This window comes from Porites lutea, chromosome 12 (assembly GCF_958299795.1).
Source record: "Porites lutea chromosome 12, jaPorLute2.1, whole genome shotgun sequence".
NCBI lineage: Eukaryota > Metazoa > Cnidaria > Anthozoa > Scleractinia > Poritidae > Porites > Porites lutea.
In genome coordinates, this window is record NC_133212.1 from 15,981,958 (window position 1) to 16,006,957 (window position 25,000).

General features: G+C 39.7%; 2 protein-coding genes and 1 pseudogene across 2 annotated transcripts in view; all 3 read right to left on the reverse strand.

Moving 5' to 3' along the window:
- The window catches only part of LOC140921755 (uncharacterized), an 89,702-nt gene extending 65,789 nt beyond the window's left edge, over positions 1-23,913 (reverse strand). The window contains exons 1-10 of the mRNA XM_073371760.1: positions 23,815-23,913; positions 22,554-22,677; positions 21,537-21,835; positions 20,388-20,535; positions 17,273-17,537; positions 12,068-12,237; positions 9,557-9,799; positions 7,752-7,940; positions 4,999-5,306; positions 798-945 (exon numbers count right to left, since the gene is read on the reverse strand). Coding sequence (XP_073227861.1) covers positions 798-945; positions 4,999-5,306; positions 7,752-7,940; positions 9,557-9,799; positions 12,068-12,237; positions 17,273-17,537; positions 20,388-20,535; positions 21,537-21,835; positions 22,554-22,677; positions 23,815-23,913 — 1,993 coding nt within the window. The remainder of the gene's footprint in view (positions 1-797; positions 946-4,998; positions 5,307-7,751; positions 7,941-9,556; positions 9,800-12,067; positions 12,238-17,272; positions 17,538-20,387; positions 20,536-21,536; positions 21,836-22,553; positions 22,678-23,814) is intronic.
- Positions 1-25,000, reverse strand: part of LOC140953982 (receptor-type tyrosine-protein phosphatase epsilon-like) — a 239,288-nt gene that overhangs the window by 117,257 nt on the left and 97,031 nt on the right. The window lies entirely within an intron of this gene.
- On the reverse strand, positions 13,439-14,528 carry LOC140921757 (uncharacterized; annotated as a pseudogene).

Sequence of the window (25,000 nt, forward strand, 5' to 3'; positions counted from 1 at the left end):
TTGTTAATAGCCAGTTATACACTGTTACAAGTAGAAACGAGGCTGGAGTTGACCTTGTTTTGATACAACCCTTCCCGCTTTGTTATGTAAATCATATTGTTCTTATCCAAACTATTATTTCTTAAGCATAATTTCCTTAAGAAAAAGAAGGAGGTTTGGATCAAAGCAAGGTCAACCTCAGCCTCACATTCCCTCAAAGGCTAAGGCACTAAGCGCATATCTGTAAAATTGCTATTCTAGTTTTCTATGCATGCTACCTTGTCCTAAAATTGGACGACACGCCTACGATCCGTAAGGTTTTCGAACAATCTTCAAAACAAACCTTGCTACTTTCGGCTATCGAAAAAAAATCGTAGGGTAATCTTAAGTTTTTGTTAAGCTTTCTACGTAGGCTGGTATTTTTCGGGATACGCAAAATGACAAGCCCTAAAAAGTTGCGAGGCCTTAACTGCCCCTTGGGGCGACCGAACAGTTACACCTTTGGAGCGATGCGAAAACATTTCAAAGGCATTTCAGGGCAATTCAGTGCAAATGCTTGTTGGGTGCCCCTAAAAAGAAAAAACAAAAGGGGAGACTGATCGTAGTCTATTCGAGACGATAACGCCCCAAAATGTACAAGGTTCGTTTCTCTTACAAATCGGCGACTTGTAACGATTGTGGGTTAGAGGAAAAAGACGATGACATTTCACCTTATGATATAAGTACAAACTAGGCGAATAAAGAACGCTGGAAAACGCTTTTATAATTCCTCTGGTTTATGAATATCGAAATTACACAGGAATCTTTACACAATTTACCTGTCGTCGTGAGTATTCCATACACTTCTACTCTTAAAGCTTTTCCAGTTGAAAACTCTGTTGGCCGAAAGCGGATGAACCTCGCTCTAACTATACCGACTAGGCTGTGTTTTACTATATCGCGTCTCCCATCATTCGCGTTAAATACCTGCAAAGAGTGAACATTGTTGCAAATTAAATGTAACCACTTAACTAAGAGAATAGTCTCTGACGCAGCCGTTTTCTTGGTGTAAAAGTTACCTTGGCAAACTTATCGCTAGTCAAATCGCTCGCACGGCAGTAGAACGCAAGTTTGTTTTAGTAAACTTAACATAACATAACCTAGAAAAATTGTGTAGTATAACCGCAGATTTGTTTTACTCGTATTTTTTATCAAAAAACATTCACCTTTTCCAAGAGAGGATAAAGGGGACAGAGAAGGCATCCCCCATACACACCCTATTCCAAAGGTAATTCGTTTCGAGTTATTTTTAACACCACAAATCTCAAGGCGGATTAGACAACAGCCAATCACATAGCGCGAATGTGTAGCGCGTGGATGACCCACGCTCAGAGTCACGCGCCCTTCACGAATTGACGCAGAACAAAATGGCGGAAGACGCGGAGAGCGATATTGCTATTCGTCTTGTTGACGAAAACGACTACAGAGAGATTCTGCTAAAGCTGTGTCAGCGAAACGGAAACTAAAAAAGAATCGCCCTTCCTCTCTTGTATAAAGCTAACAGTACAGCAGGGAAACCCTTAACACACTGAATATTCTCTCAGGATCATTTATAATTTACAGTTTGGAGAGAATAATTTCTGGTTTGGTATTTATTCTTTTATTGGTCTTTTATTATTCAACAAAAAATAACACTTGGCGTCCTACTTGCTTTATTGTACAAACGACCGGTTTCAATAGACCGGCGAAATTTCTCATTTTATTAAAGCACTGAGGTTACGACAACTTCGAGTTAAACTGATTTCACGGGTTGTCAAAGAGTCCAGCGAGTCCCTTTTCCCAGGTAAGCGTCGATTCATTTCGCTTCAATACTCAGGAATGCTCTCAATCTCTTTACGCTTTCATTGCCTTTCGCCCGACATGTTTTGCACGGCGTTTAGTCATGCAAAACCTCCACGAAACATCCACGCAGCGTGCGAAGTAACTTTATCCCGATTCTAAAAATAACTCGAGACGAATTACCTATGGATTAGGGTGTATGGGGGATGCCTTTTCTGTCCCCTTTATCCTCTCTTGCCTTTTCATATTGCCCATAAAACACCTTATTTACCTCCCCATAAATTTGCATAACCATTGCATAACCATTGTATCCAATTTCCCCTAATATCACGTGGTTTCTCATGTGGTAAACAACTGAACAAATCCCCTGAAACCAGAAATCGTGTTCATCTAAAAGACGATAATGCGAAATTGCGGGCGGAGGTGATCATTGTGACCTTTTTTGGATGCAATAACAATCGTTGAAAGCCTCAAAGAAATTTTCATATTTTACGCGATCTTTACATTTTGCATGGCTACTATCGTTGGGGGCAAACGCGGTGAATTACGGATTTCGCCCTGAAGGCGGGATCCCGAGGAAGCACTCTAGTAGCTCGCGCGTATATTAAGGAAAGTATACTTACAGCTGAAACATACAGTCAGTATGCCTGAAAAAGTCTCGATTTGCTCGAACTAATTTCAGTAAGGGATCAATCTGCCTATCAGCTGCGACCAAATAACGGATTGCTACTAGATTTCCCTCGTGGGAAGATGTTGACATCTTTCGGAGACATCTCGTTAAGGAAATCAAAAACAGGTCAACAGTTTAAATCCTTACTCAAAACATATCTTTTAAAACTAGCTTTGAATTCTTAGCATTTTTATTTCATTTTCTTTGAAAATTTCATAAGATTTTTTGAATTCATGATTCAATGCGCCTTAAGAGGCGCAATATAGGTAATTAACTATTATTTTTATTTTTATTGACAAGGGCCGCATGGAATGGTTGGGTAATGATGACGTTTCTATTGTTCGCTCCTGCGAGTGAGAGAAGGTTAGGATGACGTAAAAAGAATATCCCGAACGGACCGATTGGGTAGATTTTGTGACATTTATTGTACAGCCATACTTCGATAAGCTTTTGCGTTATAATACGTGTTATCAGTGACATTCTGCGGAGCAGCTGTTTTAAAAGTTATGGACCAAAAAACACTCGTTAGGCGCGTATGAAGTTATATGGTGCGCATAACTACGCATATATAAACACTGAGAGAGTTTTCCAGGCACAAATTCGCAAACCTTGGTTTGGAAACAATTTGCCAGACACTTCTTCTCTCTTTTTGGGGGAATAAGACTTAGTCCATAAACAAGCAAGACGAGTGAATCAACGGCTACTCAGGTGAATTAAGGCGTGGGTCGTCGTTACATGCGGGGCTCTATGAGTTGATCTTGTTTTTTTTTCTAGTATCTTCCCTCATTTTAACCTTAGACTGCTGTGTTTAAGACCAGAACCACTTTGGACCTCAAACGCTACTTTTTTTCAGATCACGTGACTAGCCGTGCCCATAATTATGCAAAATTTGGACTTTGCAGATTACACCACTTGTGACCACAATCATTTTCCGATTTCTCCTTCCATGATATTTCATTTACAGCCAAATAAGCTAAATTAACCGGGGATTTGTGAAATGATCCATTCCCTTGTAATTATTAGATATTTTTCTTTCGTCCCAGTCTCCCTCTCAACAAGAAACGTTATGGTTTACAAATCGTAGATAATTTAAGAAAACCCCAATTAATTCCACAAACTTTGTGCCAATGGGCATTGATAGAAAATAAATTAAATTACAAGTGTTATTTATTTAGTGGTGTAAATTTAATTTGGATTGAAATAAAAAGTAAAAAATGAGTGTGACAAGTCACGTGACAAAGATAATACAAAAAAAAAAAAAATGAATGTTTATTGGTGGTAGATATTAAATTCAAAATATTTATGCGAAGAGTAAAATCCCTACTAAAACAGAGCAACCCCCTTCAAATTTGCAGTGCCCCATTCCTTAATTAACCGGAGTAGCCTACAACTAGTAGACAATGGACGAATAGAAATATTCGCCGGCAATCAAATTTTGTGCTTACTTACTCCCTGCTCAAAGATGTCCTTCTACAAAGTTTAAAAAAAAGACTAGAACGCGCGAGCGTGAGTTGATAAAACCTTTCTTTCCCGCAAATAAAATGAACTGTATGTAAAAAGTGAAAGAGAAATAGCGGAAAATTCCAACTTTTAATTAAATCTTTTCTTATGGTTTAGAATGAACCATCCGTGAAACTGAGAATGTTTTGACCAAAGCTGTGTAAATCGAACAGAATCAGTCACAGGCCGCCCAAGGTCGGTGCATAAATTCCCGCGAGTTTCTATGCTGCCTTGCATATTATGAACGATTTACCGAATTTGTATGAGAAATTCAATATAGTTGTTAAACCGTGGAAATAAAGGCGTAAATAAAGAAATCTCACTAACCTCACTTACGTAAACTTGGGCCGGTTGTCGCTTTTTCTGTGTAACCCGGACTCAATTCATGGCCATTTTATAGGGTTTTGCAGCTCGTTGTTTGTTCGGTGTTGTTTTCCAATACATGAAATGAAGTAAGACATGGTGATTCGGTACGCGGGTCTTTGATGCTGGAGAGATTTGTGAGTTGAGACTACACGCAGTAACCTGCCTTGCTTCGCCTTCTGTAAGAAATCAACACCGAACGAAAAACGAGCGGAAAGACCCTATGAAATGGCCATCAATTGAGCCCAGGTTGCACAGAAAAAGCAACAACAGGCCCAAGTTTACGTAAGTAAAATTTATTTCTATATTTATGCCTATATTTCTACGTTTAAACAACTACAATGGATTTTTCATACAAAGTCTTTAAATCGGTAAATTATGCACCGAGCTTGAGCCGAGAATACTATTGCCCGACAATATACAGAGCGGGGGCAGCTGTAGTGTCAACTATTACTAGTATATCACTTTCAGTTGAACGTCCGAGTTCCAAAAATTCCCTCTACGCGCTAAACTACCCAAAACGTTCTTGAGATGATGAAATTTCTTGAGATAATAATTTTCATATCAATATTTTCCCACTTAGCCTCGCTTTGAGGTTTGGAGCAACTGGAAAATGGCCCATTACGTAGTTCTAATTGCGTTGCCAGTTTTCGTGTGTCCAAACATACCTTGTCAATGTCGTTTTCTTGATAAGTAAGCCAAGTTGAGTTGTCCAGCGAATAAAGGAATTTGTACTTTGTTGTCCAGTGATCGTGACTTGAACTTCCTTGAGTGGCTATAGCGCAGACAAAGAACTGGTCTTTCAGGTCAATTTGTAAGTAGTCGTTGACATCATTATTTCTGCTAGGTGACCAGGCACCATTTCCGTTTAGACGGCCTTTGGAAGCTTCATTACCAGAACGATGAGTCGAGGCAGAGAAACTGTTGTCTGCGAAAGCATCACTGCTTGCCAGACCGATGGCCTGGATTTGGCATGCTAAAAAAGGATAATTATAACTTAATTATACTTTGATTGAACCTTTTAAGGACAAGAGTGAATACGTTTTTTGTTATATCGTCCAGGTAAGTATGATGCTCAAGGTTAAAGGAGCTACATGTACGTCATGATTTTTGGTATGTTTTTAAGGTGTTTCGATACAGTTTTTCAAAGACCATACCGATCTTTTTCGCTCCCGTTACAGTCAAGCCAGGTCAAGCGTACCCCTCCAAGATTCCATTAATAAATTTATTATTCGAAATTGAAGGTTGAATCCGTTGGTAGTTGTTGATTGCAGATTCGTCTATGCATTCTTGCATGGGTAATGAGCCGTGAATAAACACGCGATTCAGTTACGAAATTTCTATCAGCTCAGTTTCCCTGAATTTGATGTAAGTCTCCTCAGAAATTTAATGCCTTGACTGTTAAAGTGATATTATCCTTTTCCGATCGGTATAAAGTTTTCACCAGTAATTGATTATAAATTGAAGTTTGTCAAAATGCAGCTTTTAGTAAAAAGCGATATCACCATGACAACAATAAACAAAACGTTTTTAGATTGATAAAAGCCTAATTTTGTGCGATCTAGACCTGCTCACGTGAAAAGCCGACACAAGGAACTTAAACTGTGGTGTTTAGCAAATAACCTCCGTGAGAAGAAAAAAATGCTGCATGTTTGAATTCAAATAAAACGTAAAGTATATTGCAAACTAAAGTGAAACCTCTATTAAGCGGACACCTTCGGGACCTTCCCAAGGGTCCGCTTAATAGAGGTTGTAAAAATTGCGCAATGTTTGTTAACGACCAAGATTCAACGCTTACTCCGTACTGTAATAAAGTTGCATGTTGTTAAAGAAGCTATCCAGATTTCAAGTTCATTACCTTTCATTACCAACTTTAATTTGTTTGTAAATGCAAAAACATTTAACTGACTTCAGTACGTATTTCAAGGACGTAATCCAATAATATTATTGTCAATTCAGTCCGGTGTCCGCTTGATGGAGGTTTTTAACAACAGAAATTAGCCAAATACACCTTATTTTAGTGTCCGCGTCCGCTTAATAGAGGTGTCCGCTGGTTCGTTATAAAGGGAAATATAAGACGTTAATTTCGGGACCCGCCTTAGCGTCCGCTTAATAGAGGGTTTCCGCTTAATTGAGGGTCCGCTTAATAGAGGTTCCACTGTATATATTTTCATTAACAGCGATAAAATGTTTAATAAAAAGGTTCTAAATAACTCTAATTACTATTATCAATAAGTAGCGTCAGAATGCTCCTTAGTATCATATCTGGAAATTTTTGTGTATTTTCTTTCTTGCGATCCTAAAAACTAAGCTGTTTTCTCATCACCTGTCTGGGTGCACATTTATCCTTAATTTTGAGTTTTAGCGCTTTTCTGTATATCTCTAGAACGGCTTGACACAGTTTTTTTAAACCTCGTCACATAATCTTCACGATGTATATTATAATGTCTGAAACTTTCATTAAGATTGATTAACTGCAACACCAAAACGAACGAAAACGAACCTAGCCTATGAACCGGCTAAAAATCCACATTATAACATTCACGTTTTTACGTTATGCTAATTTTTCCAAACTAATGCGGACCATACATACCTCCATGGCTAGTACATTTCAGCCTGAGTATTGGCATTGCTTTATATTCAAAAGATGCAACAAACTTCATGGTGGGCATTAATTTGGAAACATTAGCATGACGTCAAAACAGTGAATGTTGTAACGCGGTCATACACCCGAAACGTCTGTTTTTCGTTGTTTCTTTTCTGTCTTTGTTTTGTTTTGTTTTGTTTTTTTTTCATTTGAAACTTTTTGATGCTTTTTTTAATTGAATATCACCTCATCAGCTATCTATGTTTGCTTCTCAGTTTGTTTGCTTGTGTTTGTTTGTTTGTTTTTATAATAGGCGAATCCTTTCTGAAGTCATTGTTTACATTTTTGCTCATTACCAAACGAGTTAACCCATAGAAGACGTCGAGCTAAAGAGCTGGTTAATTTGAGCATTTTGTACATTTTTCAGCTCTTTGCAATTAATAACAAAGGAGACAGCAGCAATCAAATTCTGGGAAATTGCAAATTGTAGCAAAAAACGTTAATGAGCTCATGCATTCTTTGTAAAGTTTCGAGTTTTTCAAAGAGAATTTCTCCGAAGCTTTTCAGTTTATCGAGCTCAAACTTTCAGAGACAACTGAATTTGTCACAAATGCTCTTTCGATGTTCAGAGATTTATTTCATAAGCTTCATTAGGCAAAGAAAACCATATGTTAATGAGGCCAATAATACAAAAAGAAAAAGATTCGCCTTTTCATGTAGTTTCTATGTCTTTTAAGAATTAAAAAATAATAATAAATAGAACTACGAATAATATTTTTGCTCCATCCTATGTAAATACCAAAGTAAAGAGCATGACACTAATCGCGGATGTACCTCTTCGTGTGGAATAAACTTCAACTTCGCAGAAATTTAGTGGCTCTGTCCTTTCATCATGTCTTCGTATGGTGACGTATCTTCCGTACAAACTTGGACGACAGAAGAACGAGGCACCCTGGCCTTGAGGAACGCTATAGCCATCCCCACACTTTGGATTTGTGATACCTCCGTTACTCGAATTTACTCCTAAAATATGAATGCACGGATTGGCCGTTTAGACCTTCTTAACGATACTAGACATCTTTGCATGTGCTTAAAGCCCTGTGAAAACGGACGCAACATTGTTGGATTTTACTTGCTGCGTCCGTTTGCACATCCCTTTGCATGTTTTTGCGTGTTGTTGGGAGTTGCTGCTCAAAGTTTGAAACCGAAAATAACTTTTAGCCCCGTGCAAACGAACGCAACATTAGGCCATTTGCACTAAGAGGTCATGTGACATCGTTTTTATGAAAATGAAAGTTATATGGTTTTTCCTTCGAAAAACGATTAGTGGGTTATATCTTAAAGAAAATAACAGTGATTTGGTTTTTCAAACCCGCACCATTTTCTTACAATGAGTAAATTCCAAGTTGGTCATGTAAGCAAAATATGACTTTTAAAATTATGAATTACGTCGTTCTGAACACAAAGTTTGCACTTAAACTTCAAGGAAAATGTTGAAAAGATGATGTGGTAACGTTTACAGCACATCTGAGTGTAACTACCAAACGTTTCACAAGATATAAGCAAAAAGTAGTTTTGGCCGCCATGTTGGAGGGTAAGAGTATTCCCTCCACTATGGCGGCTAATACAAATCATAATACTTTGTTGAAAAGTCAAAGTGCAATAAAATATCTCCCTTAAATGCGTTTCCTCTCAAATTTCGGTGAAAGATAATTTTGATGTGCTCAGTCAATTTTTAGCATCAGCCAGTTCCAATTCATTGTTTAAAGGAAGCATTGGTCACGTGACCTCTTAGTGCAAGTGGCCTATTGTTGGAACATTGTTGGGAGTTGTTGCATCCGTTTGCTTGTATAGCAATGTCACGTAGTTTCACAGAGGGCAAACAAGTGCTAAAAGTTGCCAATTTTTCAAGAAATTGCGGTCGAGTTTGTTTATTCTAGAAAACAGGAAATGAAGAGCGTTTTACCTTTAACAAGATAATGGTAAATAATGAGAGGAAGTGATCATTGTTTCTTTTCTGGATGCAGTAGTGACCGTAGATGTCCTCACAGCAATCAAAAATGGCGTAAAAACTTGTCGAAACACCAACTGTACATTTTGTAAGAGTAAAATCGTCGTAACGTTTTGACGAATAACAAACTCGACCGCGACTACTCTCATTGGCAGATTTTTTCACTTGTTTGCACCCTTACATACCACGCGACATTGCTTTCATCCCATCAACCCTAAAGCGCGTGCAAAGATTACGGGTATCGTGAATATGGGCTATTTCAGAATAAGAATGCATATACATGGATTAAATTCTAAAAATCACTTCTTAATGCTTTCATCGCATGGTAAAATCCAGTTTGCAGAAAATACTAATTGCCCACGTTCGAGGCTTTAGGGACAAAATTCCCAATTATTCATGACTCCATTGTCTCGCAATTCCCAGAAAAGACTTGAGCGCAAAAAAAAACAAACAAACCGAATATAGAAAAATAACTCGAAAGCCTCGGAGTCTTGTTAGAATTTCAATATATTGAACGTGGGCTATTAAGAAGTATCACTCCAGTGCACGTATTTATATCGTGATCTGCAGAGTATAATGCACGCACACTAACAAAACAGTCACTGTCTTTACAGGAATGTTTACTCACCCACTCTGATCTCGAAAGGATTCAATCTGTCCCCACAACAATCTCCTCTGTTTACGACGTAAACTTCATTCACTAGCTCCACCTTTCCCAAATCTACTCTCCACCAGGGCTGTTTTTCGTGACGCGTGTGTGCACATGACCCGCCATTCCAGTTAGTATTGCTGCATCCGTCCACTGCTTTGCTACTAGCAGCGTGAAAACCAATACTTGACTGATTCGTGTCCTTTTGATACGCTAGATTTTCTTCAAAGGAACAAGCACGTTGATCAGTAATGTCTTTCATTCTAATGATCATGTACACTTTTATATCTTTATCCGCAGTTCAAAATCAATATGATTCATATTATTAGGCTAAATTTGAGCCATCCGCTTGAGTCGCATAAGGGACGTCTGAATTAACGATCCTCTGATGCCGTCCAGTGACGTCACTACCCGAAAAACGGGTAATGATTTTGATTGGTTGATTTTCCAAACATTCGCATAATTATCAATATAATTATGAGAAAATTTTCGGATATTCAGAGGATGATCCGAGTGCTTGCGTGGAGTTGAAAATTTCCACAATCTTTTCTCGCAAACAGCAAAACAGCCCTTGTCTTCGAAACTATGACTTGTTAAATTTAACTAGGAATCAAGAACTAATGCGAAAATGCCGTAGGCTTTTATTTAGAGCCGATTTTTAGTTTCGGCAGTGATTTTGAAGCAACAGTGATCGACTGTTTGTGTGATTTGTTACTAACAAGCTTCTGTCGAGCTAGCACATTTTCGGTCTTCCTGTCATTTCTACTGTCACGTGTAATTCTGTAACTTTCTTGCTTTCTTTTTTTCTTTTTTGTTAGTTAAGGACCAAATAGGTATATTTAAATTAAAAAAAAAAATTAAAGGAATTGCCCCGTGTGTATTTCATTCGGCTATCAAGTTTTGACTTATGGCGCCATACAGACAAAAGGTTTGTTGAAAATACTGCATGTGGTTAACAGTTTGACCATTTAACACAAACTTTATATACTGATTTTAGAGTAAAACAATTCTGTACCTTTCATGGCGATTTTTCTATGTTTGCCAGTTAAAAGTCGTGTTTTATTTTTTACATGAGTTAAATTAAAGGAGTAGTGACGTCACTGGACGGCGTCGACGACTCGTTGATTCAGACGTCCCTTTAAGGAGTATGTGGGGACCTTACGATCCGACAACGAAGACGTCCATGAAAACGCCGATGAAAATAGACTTCGCATCCCTTCACTTTTTTTTCGCGATTATCCCTAGGGGCCCAGTTACTTAAAAGAAGGGAGTTTGCGTTGGAGCTGAAGATAAGGGAGCACAACCGAGTTCAAACAGACATGGTAGAATTCCTCGCCTTGCCATTCCCGTTCCCAAGTAAACTTAAAATTTGGTCATTTCACGTCGTAGTTGTGCAGGGACGGCAAAGAAATGTACAGAGTTGTTGTTTTGCTCATTAAACCTATTGCTTGACGTTCCCGTTGCCGTCGCCGTCGCCGTCGTGGTTTCGTAAGGTTTCTTGTGACTCGACGGCTAATATTCAGGCTGTCATTTAATAAAAAAAATAAATAAACAATAAAATAGTAAGTTCTCTGTCTATCCACCTGCATTGGAATATTTCAAAAGAAAAAAAAAAGAGAAGCCACCAATAGCCCCATGTAAGGTAATCCGGAATCTGGGAAATTTTACGTTGTGGAATCCGCAATCCAGCGCTTTGGATTTCGGAATTTAGCTCAAGAAATCCGAAATCCTAGTAAAGATGGGAATCCGGAATCAAGTCCAACTGACAAGGAATCCAGAATCCACAGCATGGAATCCAGAATCGAAGACTGTCTTGGGTTACCTTACATCAGGCGAAACCAAGCCTGACCAACAGCTCGAAGTAACCTTCATAAAGAATTGTTCCTCTATTCCCCTTTGTTCCTACAGCATAACCTACCCGACTCGCCAAAGGGTCTCCAGTAGCTCAGTGATTCGAGCATCCGAACTAAAAGTCGAGGGTTGTGAGTTCGATTATCACCTGGGACTCGGAATCTTTTCTAAGCTTTCTGATCTAATTGAACCAAAAGCCCACTGGAAGTTGTTTAAAGCTCCGTGCAAACGGACGCAACGTTGTTGGATGTTACTTGTTGCTTCCGTTTGCACACCCTGTTGCATGTTGTTGTGCAAAGTTTGAAACCGGTCAAACTTTTTAGCCAACAACTCCCAACATTTCTTTTGTTCCTTGATCGCCGAAGCGTAGCGCAACAATGTTGGATCGTTTGCACCGCTCTTCCAACATTGTTGGGGCCACACACGCTCATTACGCATGGTTTACAAAGACTTGTGGGTTGTATCCTTCCCACGATGCACTGGAGGTCCCAACATTGTTGCGAGTTGTTGCATCTGTTTGCACACCACTGCCAACACGCACGCAGCAACTCCCAACATTGTTGGAGCAACAACGTTGGGAGTTGTTGCGTCCGTTTGCACGGAGCCTAAGAGCGATGCAATAAATAATCAGACCGTTACCTCTCGAGTAGACTTCCACCTCGCAAAGCGTCAGAAACTGTCTTTTCGTAGTTTTAATGCCAAAATATCGGCCAGTTGTCAGTGGATTTCTGTGACACACAGCGGATGCTATAAACTGGATAAAAGTGTACCGTCCATTGCAAGCAGAATTATTTACTACATCATCATTTCTGTTGCCTGTTATAATAAAACAAAATGAAAGTTCTAAAGTCACTTACGCTACGGTAAAACGGGCAAAGAAAACGTGAAACTTGTTTTGTAGCCTAAGAAAAAATCCGACCTTTCGTGACGCCACCACTCATTCTGTTTTTTCCCGCAAAATGCCCTCTAAGATACGAGCGAAGAAATTCCATACTAGTGACGCGTCACCACCCAGATCTGGGAAATGCTTCTTCTTGGTTGCAGCAAATTTCCCTCGCGAGAAAACCAATCAGAAGGTCTACTCAGATCTGAGACGTGACGTGTCATCATTATGGAATTTCTGCATTAGTTCCTCAGACGTCATTCCGCGAGGAAACCAGTGGTGACGACGTGGAATCTGGAAAACGAATGAAAAGCGATATTGCGCAATTTTCCGCCCACGAGTCAAACCTGTCTTGCAGCAAATCGGGTTGTTACAGGTTGCAAAAAATTATTTCAGAAATTTGCAACAAAATCTGCACATGTTGCGCTTGGTACCGACCCAAGAAATTGAAGTCATCCCACTATTGATTTGTTGCAGCACAGATTTAAGTAGTAGGTGCTCTACAGTAATTAAAAATAGAAATCGAAACCAAAAATTAAAACTTGTAAGTACATTGCATAAAGCTCCTGAGTAACAAGGACAATTATCGACAATTCTATCAGTAGGATCTATAGAATGTTACAACGCTAAAAATTTTACTATGGAACTAGGAAGAATATGGAAAGAAGGTCTTGGCTAATATTCAAATGAGGCTCAAAACGTCCATTGCATTGCTCTTTTACGGGAAGTTTGGCAATAAATTACTATTATTATTATTATTATTACTATTATTATTACTGTTATTATTATTATTATTATTATTATTATTATTATTATTACTATTATTATTATTATTATGGAGCAGTTAAAACTTTTGTATGCTTCTATATACAGTTAAAATAGTATGACGGGGCGCGTGAGCGTAGCCCGTTGACTATAGTGAAAACTTAGCATAAAAATATAAACTTAACACTTAAAACTATATAAAAAAATTATCACCATCAATAATACTGTTTTTTTTTAAAAAATTCTCTCAAACATATTACTTATTCGGCTGTAAAAATTCATCGACGATTGCTTCAAAACTTTAAAAGTCCAAAAGATGTTTAAGGGAGAGAGTTAATAAATTTGAATGCGATATTCATTGTTTATGTTGCAACTTTAAACGTCCAAGTGATGGTAAATGTTCCCGAAGGTACAGCCTTCTGCATGTTAAGAATAACTCCCGTACTCTTGCTTCCGACCAACTCCTTCAGTCTTGGCACCATCCCCCTAGTGCGTCCATTAATTATGATATTATATTGTTTCACTTCATATTCTTGGTACTTCTGCTTCAGTTCCCAACGGAGCGATTTCGTATTTCGTGTTTCGTGGTTTTCTCCTCCTCTTTTTTCTCCCGGTTTGTAACCATAGGCAGCTCATCTCCAGCGTGATGACTCGCTTTGACTCGTGGTTGATAATGCGAGCACCTACTCTGTTGGCTCTAACTTCTTGGTGCTCTGCAAATAGAGGGACATCCCAGAATGCTTGTGCATTGTTCGCCTCGTACACTCGCTTCGGTTTCAGTGGCGATTGATTTGGCAGAACCTCGAAGAAAAGTATCTTCAGGGCTACGTTATGTCGGGTAACGTACTTGTTCTGCGCAAGGGCAGTACAACCAGCCAGGACATGGGCGACATTTTCAGGGGCCTCATTACATAGCCTGCACATCATCTCACCCGTCGTATCCGTGTGCGTTTTCTGGCAGGCATACAGCCTCGTAGGTAATAACTGTTCGTAGAGCTGAAAAACCCCTGCCACTGTATGTGTTCAGCATTGTTTCCAACCGCTTAGCCACCAGAAACAGCCCTCGAAGTTAAGGCTGTCATCTTCACTTCTCGCGGAGATTAGTTTCCCCTGCCAGTTCTGTTCATGCACCACTTCCCATGTCTTCTGTTCCAAACACCTTCTCAGCTCTGCCTTCAGTTCCTCTGCTGTTATCACCTCTCCACTATCATGTTTTATACAGGTTGGACTTGGGTATTCTAGCTGCAACTGGAGGCCCATCTCCTCTGCATACTTTGCTGTCTCTTTAACTAACGAGCTATGACCTAACTCTTCCGCTCTCTCTTCAAACTCACGGACCATCGCCATCGCTGTGTCACCATTTCCATATAACTTCACTGCCGCCTTTATCTTCCTCACTTTGTACTCTTCCTCGATAGAGCGCAAACCTCTACCTCCCATCTCTCTTGACATGTATAGGATGGCAGTTGAACCGCTGGGATGTTTCCCACCATTCTCAACAACTATCTTGCGCGCTTCTCTATCTAATTTTTTAAGTTCCGTCGCCGGCCATTGCTGTGTCCACATAAGGTAACGTAACACTGGCAATGAATATTGGTTCGAGGCTGTTACACGGTTGTGATCAGACAGGGGCTTGAGTTAATGATAGACATACTACGAAGAAACTCCTTAGCTGCGCACTCCAAGACATCTTCTGCTCTTGCCTCATTGTCTCTAAGAAACCCAAGAACCCAACAACTTGTACTGATTGCCCTCTTCGAGGTCGGAAACACAGATATTCTCATCTACCCTTAGCCCTGAGGCACTATGGGTATGGGTCTGTTCCGCCCCTTCCCCCCCTCCCCCCCCTTGTACATGAACGACCGCACACATTTTGGAGTTCCACTGAAGTCCGACATCCTCCATCGCGTTCTTGGTTGATTCAATAACACGGTTTAGCTTACTCTCCGAAGACGCAAATATTTTTAGATCGTCGATGCACAGGAGGTCTATTACCTTTACACTGATGGGCTTAGATAGTTTACAGCCCGCACTGGCGCTGATTTTTCATGCGATGGGATTCAAACAAAGCGTGAAGAGCCTGGGACAGAGAGCGTCACCCTGGGGTAGGCCTTTGAGAAACCTGATTGGCTCAGATCTCTCGCGCCCTTGCTTTGTAGTCGGCACCACCCTCGTTTCGTAGCTCTTGCTTAACTTATCTACCGTTCTTGACAACCAAACAGGGAATCTACGCAGAATCATCATCTCCTCCAACCAACCATGGTCTACCGAGTCGTAGGCCTTCTTGACGTCGATCCGCGCCATACTCAGGTTACGCTTTCGCCGATGACAATCTAAGGTCACAGTTCTGTCAATCAGTAAATTGTCTATAGTTTCGCTACATCCTGAACGTGCACCCCTCGGGGCTCCATCCATTAAACCGCGCGTTTCCAGATGTTCATTCGCAGGTCCTAACAGGCACGACGTGATCGGCCTCTGGTTGTTATTATTATTTTCATTACAAGTGATACCGGTAAAAGTAAATTATAATTATTTTACACTACATATAGCTTCGAGTTTAAACTTTAAAATAATTTGATCAAAAAGGTTAGCTTTTTCGTTTTTCGTCGATGCTGCATATTTATACAACGAATTCACGGTTCGAGGTTGTCCGCTAGAGTGAGAAATGATTCCATTTCTGCTTTATTGAAATGGACGGATGGAAATTGATCGCTCTTTTTTTGATATCGACAAATCATGTTCCGTAAAGTACAAAGCACGTTAAAGAGAAAGTAAAATCAACTATTACAGCTGATTATTAAGTCGCGGCAAAAGCCGATTAATAAAATGGATTTACAAAGAGATAAACGAGTTTCTCTTACCGAAAAGAAAACAACAACTCAATAACAGCCTGCATACCACTAAACTGAAATTTATGTCATTATGCGCCTTTCAAAATTGGAATTTGTTATGAGTGCCAAACACCTATTTTAGTCGATGAAAGTAAGTAAATGCGGCAGTTGATTCAGACGTCGGATATGATGGTGCCGAATTTAACTCCGTTTGTTATAAATATTCCCAGTCTCTAAAAAAACTTTTTTATCCAGTATGGATAAGGGTGTCTATAATTAATGCATTATATTCGGCACATATAAAATGAGACTTCTAAATCAAATGTTGAACCTAAGTCAAATTTTCGACTGTTTTAGTCGCAGGTTCGACAAAGTCGTATTTAATTTGAAACTGTTGAATTTAGTTGATTCAGATGTCCCATATCAAAGCAGTTACCTCTCGAATTAAATAAGGCACATGTGAAAGCCGAAGATTGAGCTGGGTAATGATAACAGTGTCCAGTTACATACCGCAATTTTTATATTCCTGTAAACTTTGTTTTCAATTTACCACATTATGTTACTACAATGGAGGTCAGAAGTGTTCATCAATCATCATCATCAATCTTTATTTATACACGAAATCGTATCATTTTACATGGTCTTCCTAGGAATCGTGTTTAAAACCAGACTAAAATACTAAGACTAAAAGACTAAGGAACTATTGACTATAATGTTAAAAATACAAAAACTGACATTATGAATAATAAGAGTTACAATGGGTCATGGTGTATTAGAAAAATCTTTCCCATGAATTGAGGTTTTAAAAACATTTAAACTAGGCAGTTTTCTAATCTCTGAGGGAATCTTGTTCCACAGAACAGATCTTCTGTAGTGTAGGCTCCTTTTTGTAGACTCAGTTTTGGGTCTGGGACATAATAATTTAACTCAGAATTTCTAAGATTGTGTGAATGTACATTTGAGGTGTTGGTAAAGATCCGCCTCAGATACGATGGGGAAAGATTATTATGGATTTTATACATTGTCACAGCCAACTGTTTAAGTCTTGCATATTCTAGCCTTTCCCAGCCAAGCTCATCCAACAAAACACTTGAGCGAACAAGTGTTGGGACCTTTCCAGTGATATTACTAAAACTAGCGACCCCTTCCCTCCCACCCCAAACAAAGTTGAATTTGGAGCAAAATGGGTGATACTGAGTGCTTTTTTTGGCCACAACATTGCTAGGGGAAGGTGGAGGGTGGGAGGGGGGGGGGGGGGGGAAGACGCGATGAACCCAAAGCCGAACAAAAAAATGTCCTTAGGAGCAGAATTAAAAATAAATCAATGCTACAAATCTGTGTAGAAAACAACAACAACAAAACTACTGACCTAATGTTAGTACCAAGTCCTTATTTCTTTCTTGTACTTGAGCTAGAGGCGAGAACCTGTTGACTAGGAGCACCTCAGAGACTGGCACGTTGTCTGAACCCAGGTCCACCCACCACCAACTGGGGTTGTCTTTATTGGTATGTGCACACTGTCTGTTATCTGGACTAAAACCTGTACCAAGATTTCCATCCACTGCCTTCTCTGAATCAGCATCCCTGTAGGTACTACTTTGTCTTGTCGGCTTTCCAGCAGCTAGGTTCTCTACACATGTTATGTAAGGAGAAGAAGCTCATATAAATATCTTTTTTTTGAATGAAACACGAGCCTTCACCGCAGAGTTAATTTGACCTAAGTTAGTACCATCTGTGTAGCAGCACCCAGATCATGGTTGTAGGCCACCAAAGGACTCAAGGAATTAATTGCCAGAAGTGTGTTTCGAATTTTCTCTCAACCTGGTTGGCAAATCCACAAGAGGCCAACCATGGCATGTACTCAAATCCTGGTACACAGGTGAGGGCCCAGAACAAGGATTTGAGCGTAAATTGTTTCCTAGATGGATTAACCAGAGTTTGGTTTCATCTGCGGTGCAGGCTAATTAAACATGAGAAGCAAGCCTTTCTTTACAAAAGGGAAATCACTTGAGATACAGAAACAAGTTTCTCTTATAGAATCTTTCACAAACATTAAAAAGAATCAGAGTCCAGTATATCAGAAAAGTGGAGGCTCATACAACTTGTTCGTAGTTTCCAAGCGTTGTGTTTGGCAGATACCTGTGAATAATTCACTGGGTTGAATGCTGTGGTAGACACCTATGGGGTGTGTGAGAAATTGAATGAGGAGGGGTATTTTTCTCTCCATACCCCACCAGATGATTTCTTATAGATTTCCTGATCTAATTTAAGTAAGACTTGACAAGGTACAAATATCTTTAATGCGCTGTCACAGGGTAAGTTTCAAGTATGACACGTAGGTCTCATACTTCATAGGAAGGCAGTTCAAGTGTTTTCTTGCTGAAAAATGATGAAGGGCAGGACTTTTTTGGGAAAAAGGAAGAATTTCATTTAACAATGGGCTCTTGGACTTAATAACCGTACCCCCAGCCTTCACGGTTGAGCACATATTTTTACTTCTTAACCCTGAAAATTAAATAAAATTGCATTCACCCCTGAAGACTTCCAAACAATATGGTTCCTACCCCTGAAGAATAAGGGTGTACCCCTGATGACTATGCCTCAATCTACCCCAGAAAAAAAATATGGCTCTACCTCTGAAGAATCTCAGGAAAATTTAATCTTCACCCCGAAAGAATTCCATATATTGTTTACTCTACCCCTAAAAAAGTCCTCAATTTTTGTTACGTACCCCTAAAGAATTCCATCTGTCCTCAACCGGGGGCGGAAAGTATGGATATAACAACGCCCAATGATTCCACTGTCATAATAAACAGCACTTTTGGAAATAGATTTACTGCTAGGCTACCGAACACAGGGCCACTTATCAGCATATCATTAAGCAACAAAAGCATCTATTGATATATGAAACGTTCTTAAAAGCCTCTCAACAAGGTGGACCTAAGTAGCCCTTGGCCGAGTCGTTCAAAGGCTCGGTTAAGATAGCCAGGGTTAGTACCAGGGTCAGATTTAAAAGCTTAAAATGAATTAGCCTGAAATTCATCCGATTGCTTCGAGTCGTTTTGTCCTCTCAACAACGTCTGAATCGACCGGCCGTTAATGCCGTCCAGCGACGTCACACACTACCCAAAAACCGGGTAGTGATTTTGATTGGTTGATTGTGTAAACATTCGCATAATTATGTATAATTATGAAAAATTTTAGCGGGATCGTCGCTTGATCTTCAGCGGATCGCATCCCTGGCATTCTTTCGTTTAGCTCAAACATTTTGATAAGCTTAATCTCTATCTTAAACAGCAAAATGGCCCTTGTCTTCGAAACTGAAATGCTAAATTGAACTGCCAATGAAGAATCATTGCGGAGAGTCTGTAGGTTTTTCATTTAGAGCCGCTTTGTGGTTTCGGCGGCCGGTTTGTTTACGCGAAGTTTTCAGAGATCAATGTTATAAATCGACCTTCTTGCTTTTTTTACCGTCAAGTGTAATGATTCTCTTATCTTTTCTTTCTTTGCCTCCTTGTTTTTTTTTATCTCGGCTTTCCACTTGAAAATCGTGTTTTACTTTTTGCATGAATTAAAGCAAAGGTCAGGGGGTAGTGACGTCACTGGGCGGCATTAACGGCCGGTCGATTCAGACGTTACTGAGGGAGTAATAACGACTTGAAGTAATCGGATGAAATTCAGGCTAAAAATAAATTTCATTTTTAATTCTTTTTGTCTTCAAGTTGATGATTGGAACCGCTAAAAATAACAGAGAAAATATTCCGAGAAAATTCTTTTGAACACAAGAAAATGAAATCCGGGTTTAATTTAACCCCGGGTTTGGCGCTAATCGGCCTTCGAACAACTGGGCCCTTTGTTCTTTTGTGGTACCAATAAATTCCCCTGCCTCAATCAAATGGCTCAAACTCGCCGTCAGCTAGGGCTCTTTCTATCATTCAACTTCCAAAAGGCCTCAATTTCGAAGGTCGCGTAGAAGCGAAAATAACACAGGGATTTCTGAAATCCGACAAAATCTTAACAACTGAATAAAGATAACTTACTTCATGTGTTCTCTTTGGCGGCCATTTTAAAATTTCCGGTCAGCGTGAGGTCTGGAACCAAGATCTCTCCCTCAACCCCAGGGTCTTCTCGTTTTCCACTGAGAGGACTCTGGGAACGAGGTAGAAATCTCATTTCGAAAGTTTTCGAACTTCCAACCATCCCAACATCTTCATAATTTCTCGGTTACTGTCCTCTCATTCACCCCAAAATTCAAAATTGCAAAATGTTGTTCGTACTTTGCAATTGTGTTTCATCACGTCCGGACACGTCATTTCAGCATTTTTGAACGACACTCGTCAACGCAACCGGAAGTGGTACTTTTTCCATTTCTGGTCTGAAATAGAATCCGAGCCTACTGGAAAAGCCGGGCGGCAAAAATCACGGAGAACTCTGAGGGGTATCCCTTCCCCCGGGATAATTATAAGCAGAAATCGTTTACCTGGCTTTAGTTTTACTTCATATATTTCTGTTCTCAGACAGAACCTGATGTGACTTGATTGGCCAATGAATCTCAGCGTTTTCGCTAAAACACCTTCATAGAGGATGTTTTTATTCTCTGCATTTCGGTCGTTGCTACCTGTGAAAGTCTAGCCACAATACAATAGTTCAGCCATATTAAACCGTCAAAATAGATACAGTCAGTCTATTACATTTTAAAACAGGGAAAATAGTACGCAAGAACATTTACCCAGAGCTTTTAAAAGACCAATATGGCTATTTTCCAAAGAGATTGCGTCAACAATCAGGGAAGTTTGAAATTGTCATTTTAACTGATAGTTCTTTTATAATTGTCCTTTTCATTACTCATGTCATTGTCATTATTACCGCAATCAACATCATTATTATTGTCATTAGGCTAAAAAATCAATCAGCTCTTCTAATCGTGTCTTTACTTTCATGACTAAGGTAATATAACGTAACAGATAAAATTTTTTCATTTACATTTCGAAAGAGTTCCTCGTTTTGTAAAAGTCAAAGGTTTTCATTGTCCTTTCAATTACTCATGTCAATTTCATTAGTGCTCCAATCAACATCATTATTATTGTCATTAGGCTAAAAAATCAATCAGCTCTTCTAATCGTGTCTTTACGTTCATGACTAAGGTAATATAACGTAACAGATAAACTCTTTTCATTTACATTTCGAAAGAGTTCCTCGTTTTCTAAAAGTCAAAGCTTTTCAGTTTAAGTGTTTATGACTCAAATTTTCTTTTTGTCCTTAAGTTCTGCAATATGTGTAAAATATGTAACCGAATTTTACAGGTCAATAATCTTGCAAAATCTAAGTTGTAGTATGACGTCAAAACGGAGTATCGACTAATTTCTAGAAAGTTCTCGTGCATGACGTTATTTCACCCGAGCGTTCGCTTAACCAACCAAAAGCCACGCGCGTTTGTATATATCCATTCGATAAACCAATGAAATGGCTCTATTTCCGTTCTTTTGTTGTTTCTGTTTTGTTCGCGCGTTTTCATTTCAAGGTCATACGAAAATCACTCTATTTGGTTTGTGGTTTTTATCGGTTTTGTTGTTCTTGTTTTTTATACAAAAGTTGTCATAGACAAAGTTGAAGGAATGCAGAAACGTACCTTATTTTGACCATGTTCCTTATAATCTGTCCAGGTTGTTCCATCCGTTGATACCTGGATTGTGTAGGTCTCTATCCACTGATCTGCATTTGGATTTCCTTGTGTTGACACAGCACAGACAATATGGATGGTTTCCAGTTCTATTTGTAAATAAGGTTTAGCATCTTCTGTAGACGCACACCATGCTTTTATTTCGTTCAAACGTCCATTCTTGGCTTCTGATACCCCAGAGGAGGCGGTTATACTGTTATCTGGGATTTTTCCACTTCCAATTCCAAGATCCAAATCAATACAGTCTCCTTAATACCCAAAGAAAAAGTAAATAAATAAATACCTTTTTCACGCTCATTTCCTTCGACGGCGACCTTTTCTTGTCCCGAGTATAATATCGATTCTTTCAAGTTGACCGTATCTTGCTCGTGCAAGGCTTCGGCAAGGGGACCAGTACTAAGACCATTGCAGGAAAACCGTTTGGTAGAAGAAGAGTAAAATGGTGGCTTTCGGTGCGTAACCTGTCTGATGCTCGGTATTATCACTGCTAAACTGCGCAAGAGAATGCGCGAAAAACCTCTCCTGTACTTAAGAAAATACAATTTTAGTATCCACCTAAAAACTTGAGCGACGTGATGTAGTAAGTTATTCGTAGTGTTCAGCTTCCGGTTTATTGAGCTTATTGCCCGTTGCAGGCAAAGTTCACGCGTACATTATCGCACTCTAACTGGATAGATTTTGAGGAAAACTGCTATGCCTGTCATTGACTAAACCCCCCCCCGAGCTCCCCTGCGCGTTCGGCCTTTGTGTGACGGGCGTCTCTTAGAAATATAAATTACCTACACTGATCGCCAATTCTACTTGCAAAGTGTGGCTGATTGGGTCGTGTAATGTACTCTAGGGTGTAAATTTAGTACTAACTTCGCAGACAAGGATGTAATGAGACATATATTTGCGTAGATAGGCCTGCTAACCATGGGCAAGCATCCCTCTTGTATTCCTTCGATAGCCTGTCCATGCACTTACCTTTGGGTACAGAAACTAGCTGTCCCTCGTTGTACGAAAACTTGATAGTTCTGGCGTTCAATATTTTTAACGGGTGCTCATAAAACACCAGGACTGTATCGTGCGCCTTTGACTCTTTGGTACCCTGTGCTTTGGTTCATCGCGTTTTTAAAGATGGAAATTAAGATATTCCCGCCTAAAACGTGTCTTTCATTGACTACAGTGAAACGCCTGGAAATGAAGGATGTTGTAAAAAAAAAGGGAAAATTGATAAAAGTACTTATTTGTTTTGATAAGTGAAAGTAATGAGAACTAACCATAACCTAGTTTTCTTTTTTTAAAAGCGGTTTTGTGGTACCAGATTTGTACAATTACTTTCAATCAAACATGGATCGGATCTTGTTAATGATGACAGGATGTAATTAAAAAACTTTGTGTTGACAGCGGCAAGGCATGTGCTTGCCTTAAGCTGCGAGTATCCCGCCGCGTTTTAAACAAAGGGCTTCTGACAAAGCCGGCATTCTAATCCGCCTCAAATATGTGAAGCACGCGTCTTTCAAAGTCACCTAGTACGCCTAGTACTAAATCGTAGCCTGCGTGGCAGCCGTTAAAAGGGGAAGGGGAAATTTGGGTGCGCGAGAGCACGTGGGTTGCGCGAGTGGGAAAGGAAAGGAACGCCTGCAAGGACGCCATTGTTTTCTCCATTTTTTACGCTCAGATTCTGAGTGATTGGTCGGAATTAATCAAATGTCAATCTTCGACTAAATACCTTTTTCCGATTGGTTGAAATCAACATCACGCCATTTGAGTAACTAAACATATGTCGTTAGCGAAGCATGATGAGATTTCTCTACGGGAATTCATCGTTAGAAGGCATCAATTTCAGCTTAAAAGGAGAATAGAAAAGAGCAGTTGAAGAACCGTATGAAGGAAAAGGCCTGACAGCAGATGAGTTTTACTGACTGGTTCTGAAAAGTATCATCTCCTAATGGCTTGTCGGTTTTACTCGCCAGAGGAAAAATCAAGCTGCCTGTGTGCTTGTTATTAGCCTGTAAACAGGCCTTTGGTCGAGCGGGGAACTAGGGAGTTGGAAAAGCCCTTTGCCTTCCCTTTCCTCGCTTTTTTTCCCCAAACAGAGAGCCTGTTCACAGGCTAGCTTGTTATCTGCCGTTTGACCCGCGTTATCAACGGCAAGATAAGTGAAGACGAAGCGATCTATAACTTTTGGCGATTTTTGGTTGAGGACTTCTTCTTGCCGGTTATAAAACCGCCAGGAACTTACTTTAATAATAAATTGTTGCCTTCTTGCAGATCTTCGAAGTTCAGCTCTTCTTTCCCCGCCACCAGCGTTCTTTTGTGTGCTCCGCTGGATCCAATTCATCCTGATAGAAATTCAAAGAGTGCGAGACGACAAAGTGTTTTAATTTTTCTTAGACAAATTGCATTGAAAGTTGCGAAGAGCCGCTACATTTCTTATTAAATAGTTTTCCAGCCCGATTCCTTCAGCAACTCGGCACGCTTCGTTGCAGCTTTAGCTAGCTTTCAAGGAAGATTCCTTCGATGGACGACCGCATTTGAACTTTTTTTATAGTACCTTTACTTTAGATTTCTTGTTTTAGGAAAACAAAAAAAAAACAGTGCGAGGACGACTACAATAAGTGCATCGCGGCTAGACTTATTTGACAGCTAGTCGTCATTATTATTTTAGGTATTTTTTTAATCGGTAGGCGGGATGGCGAAAACAATGGCTTCCTTTCAGGCGTTTCCCTCCTCCCTCCTCCCTCGCGCGTGGTCTGGCGCCCTTAGTCCCTTCCCCTTCCCTTTCGAACACCTGCCACCCAGGCTATTAAAATCGGAGCTCTGGCCACGAACAAAAAGAAACTGCTTGAACAGGATACAACTGGAAGTAACTACGTAGACTCTTAGATATTATAGAAGCCGAAATTGAAGTATAGCAATCCTTCGCCAATTTCTCGACCTTCCCAACAGTAAACAAAGAATTACAGGTTTTGTTCACCGATACAGTACAAATCTAACATGTTACTTAAGAAACAGCAGCAAGAAGCAATTCTGTGTGGCACGAAATTTTTGTGGTTGTAATTTTTGCGACTTTTGCGGTTTTTCCAGCCATCCGCAAAAATAAGCTCCTGCAAATAAAAATTACCGCAAACATTTTTGCAGCAACACTAAAAAATTAACTCCAGAGTAAATATTCGCTAACTTAAATTCGCTACACAAAAATACAGTACTAAGAAACCGTGTCTATTCAATCACAACTTGTCTCTTTCATTAAGAAACAACGAAACACTAGTTTATTAGTGTCGCTTGCGTAAGCAGCGAAACTTATAATCTGCAACGCGTTTTTCGCCCCGGCGGGCATTCCCTTATATAGGCTATGTAGCTATGAGCAAATAGCCAGTACTATAACCTTGTCAAAGAGCTTGGGTTGGGTGACAGGGAATATTATT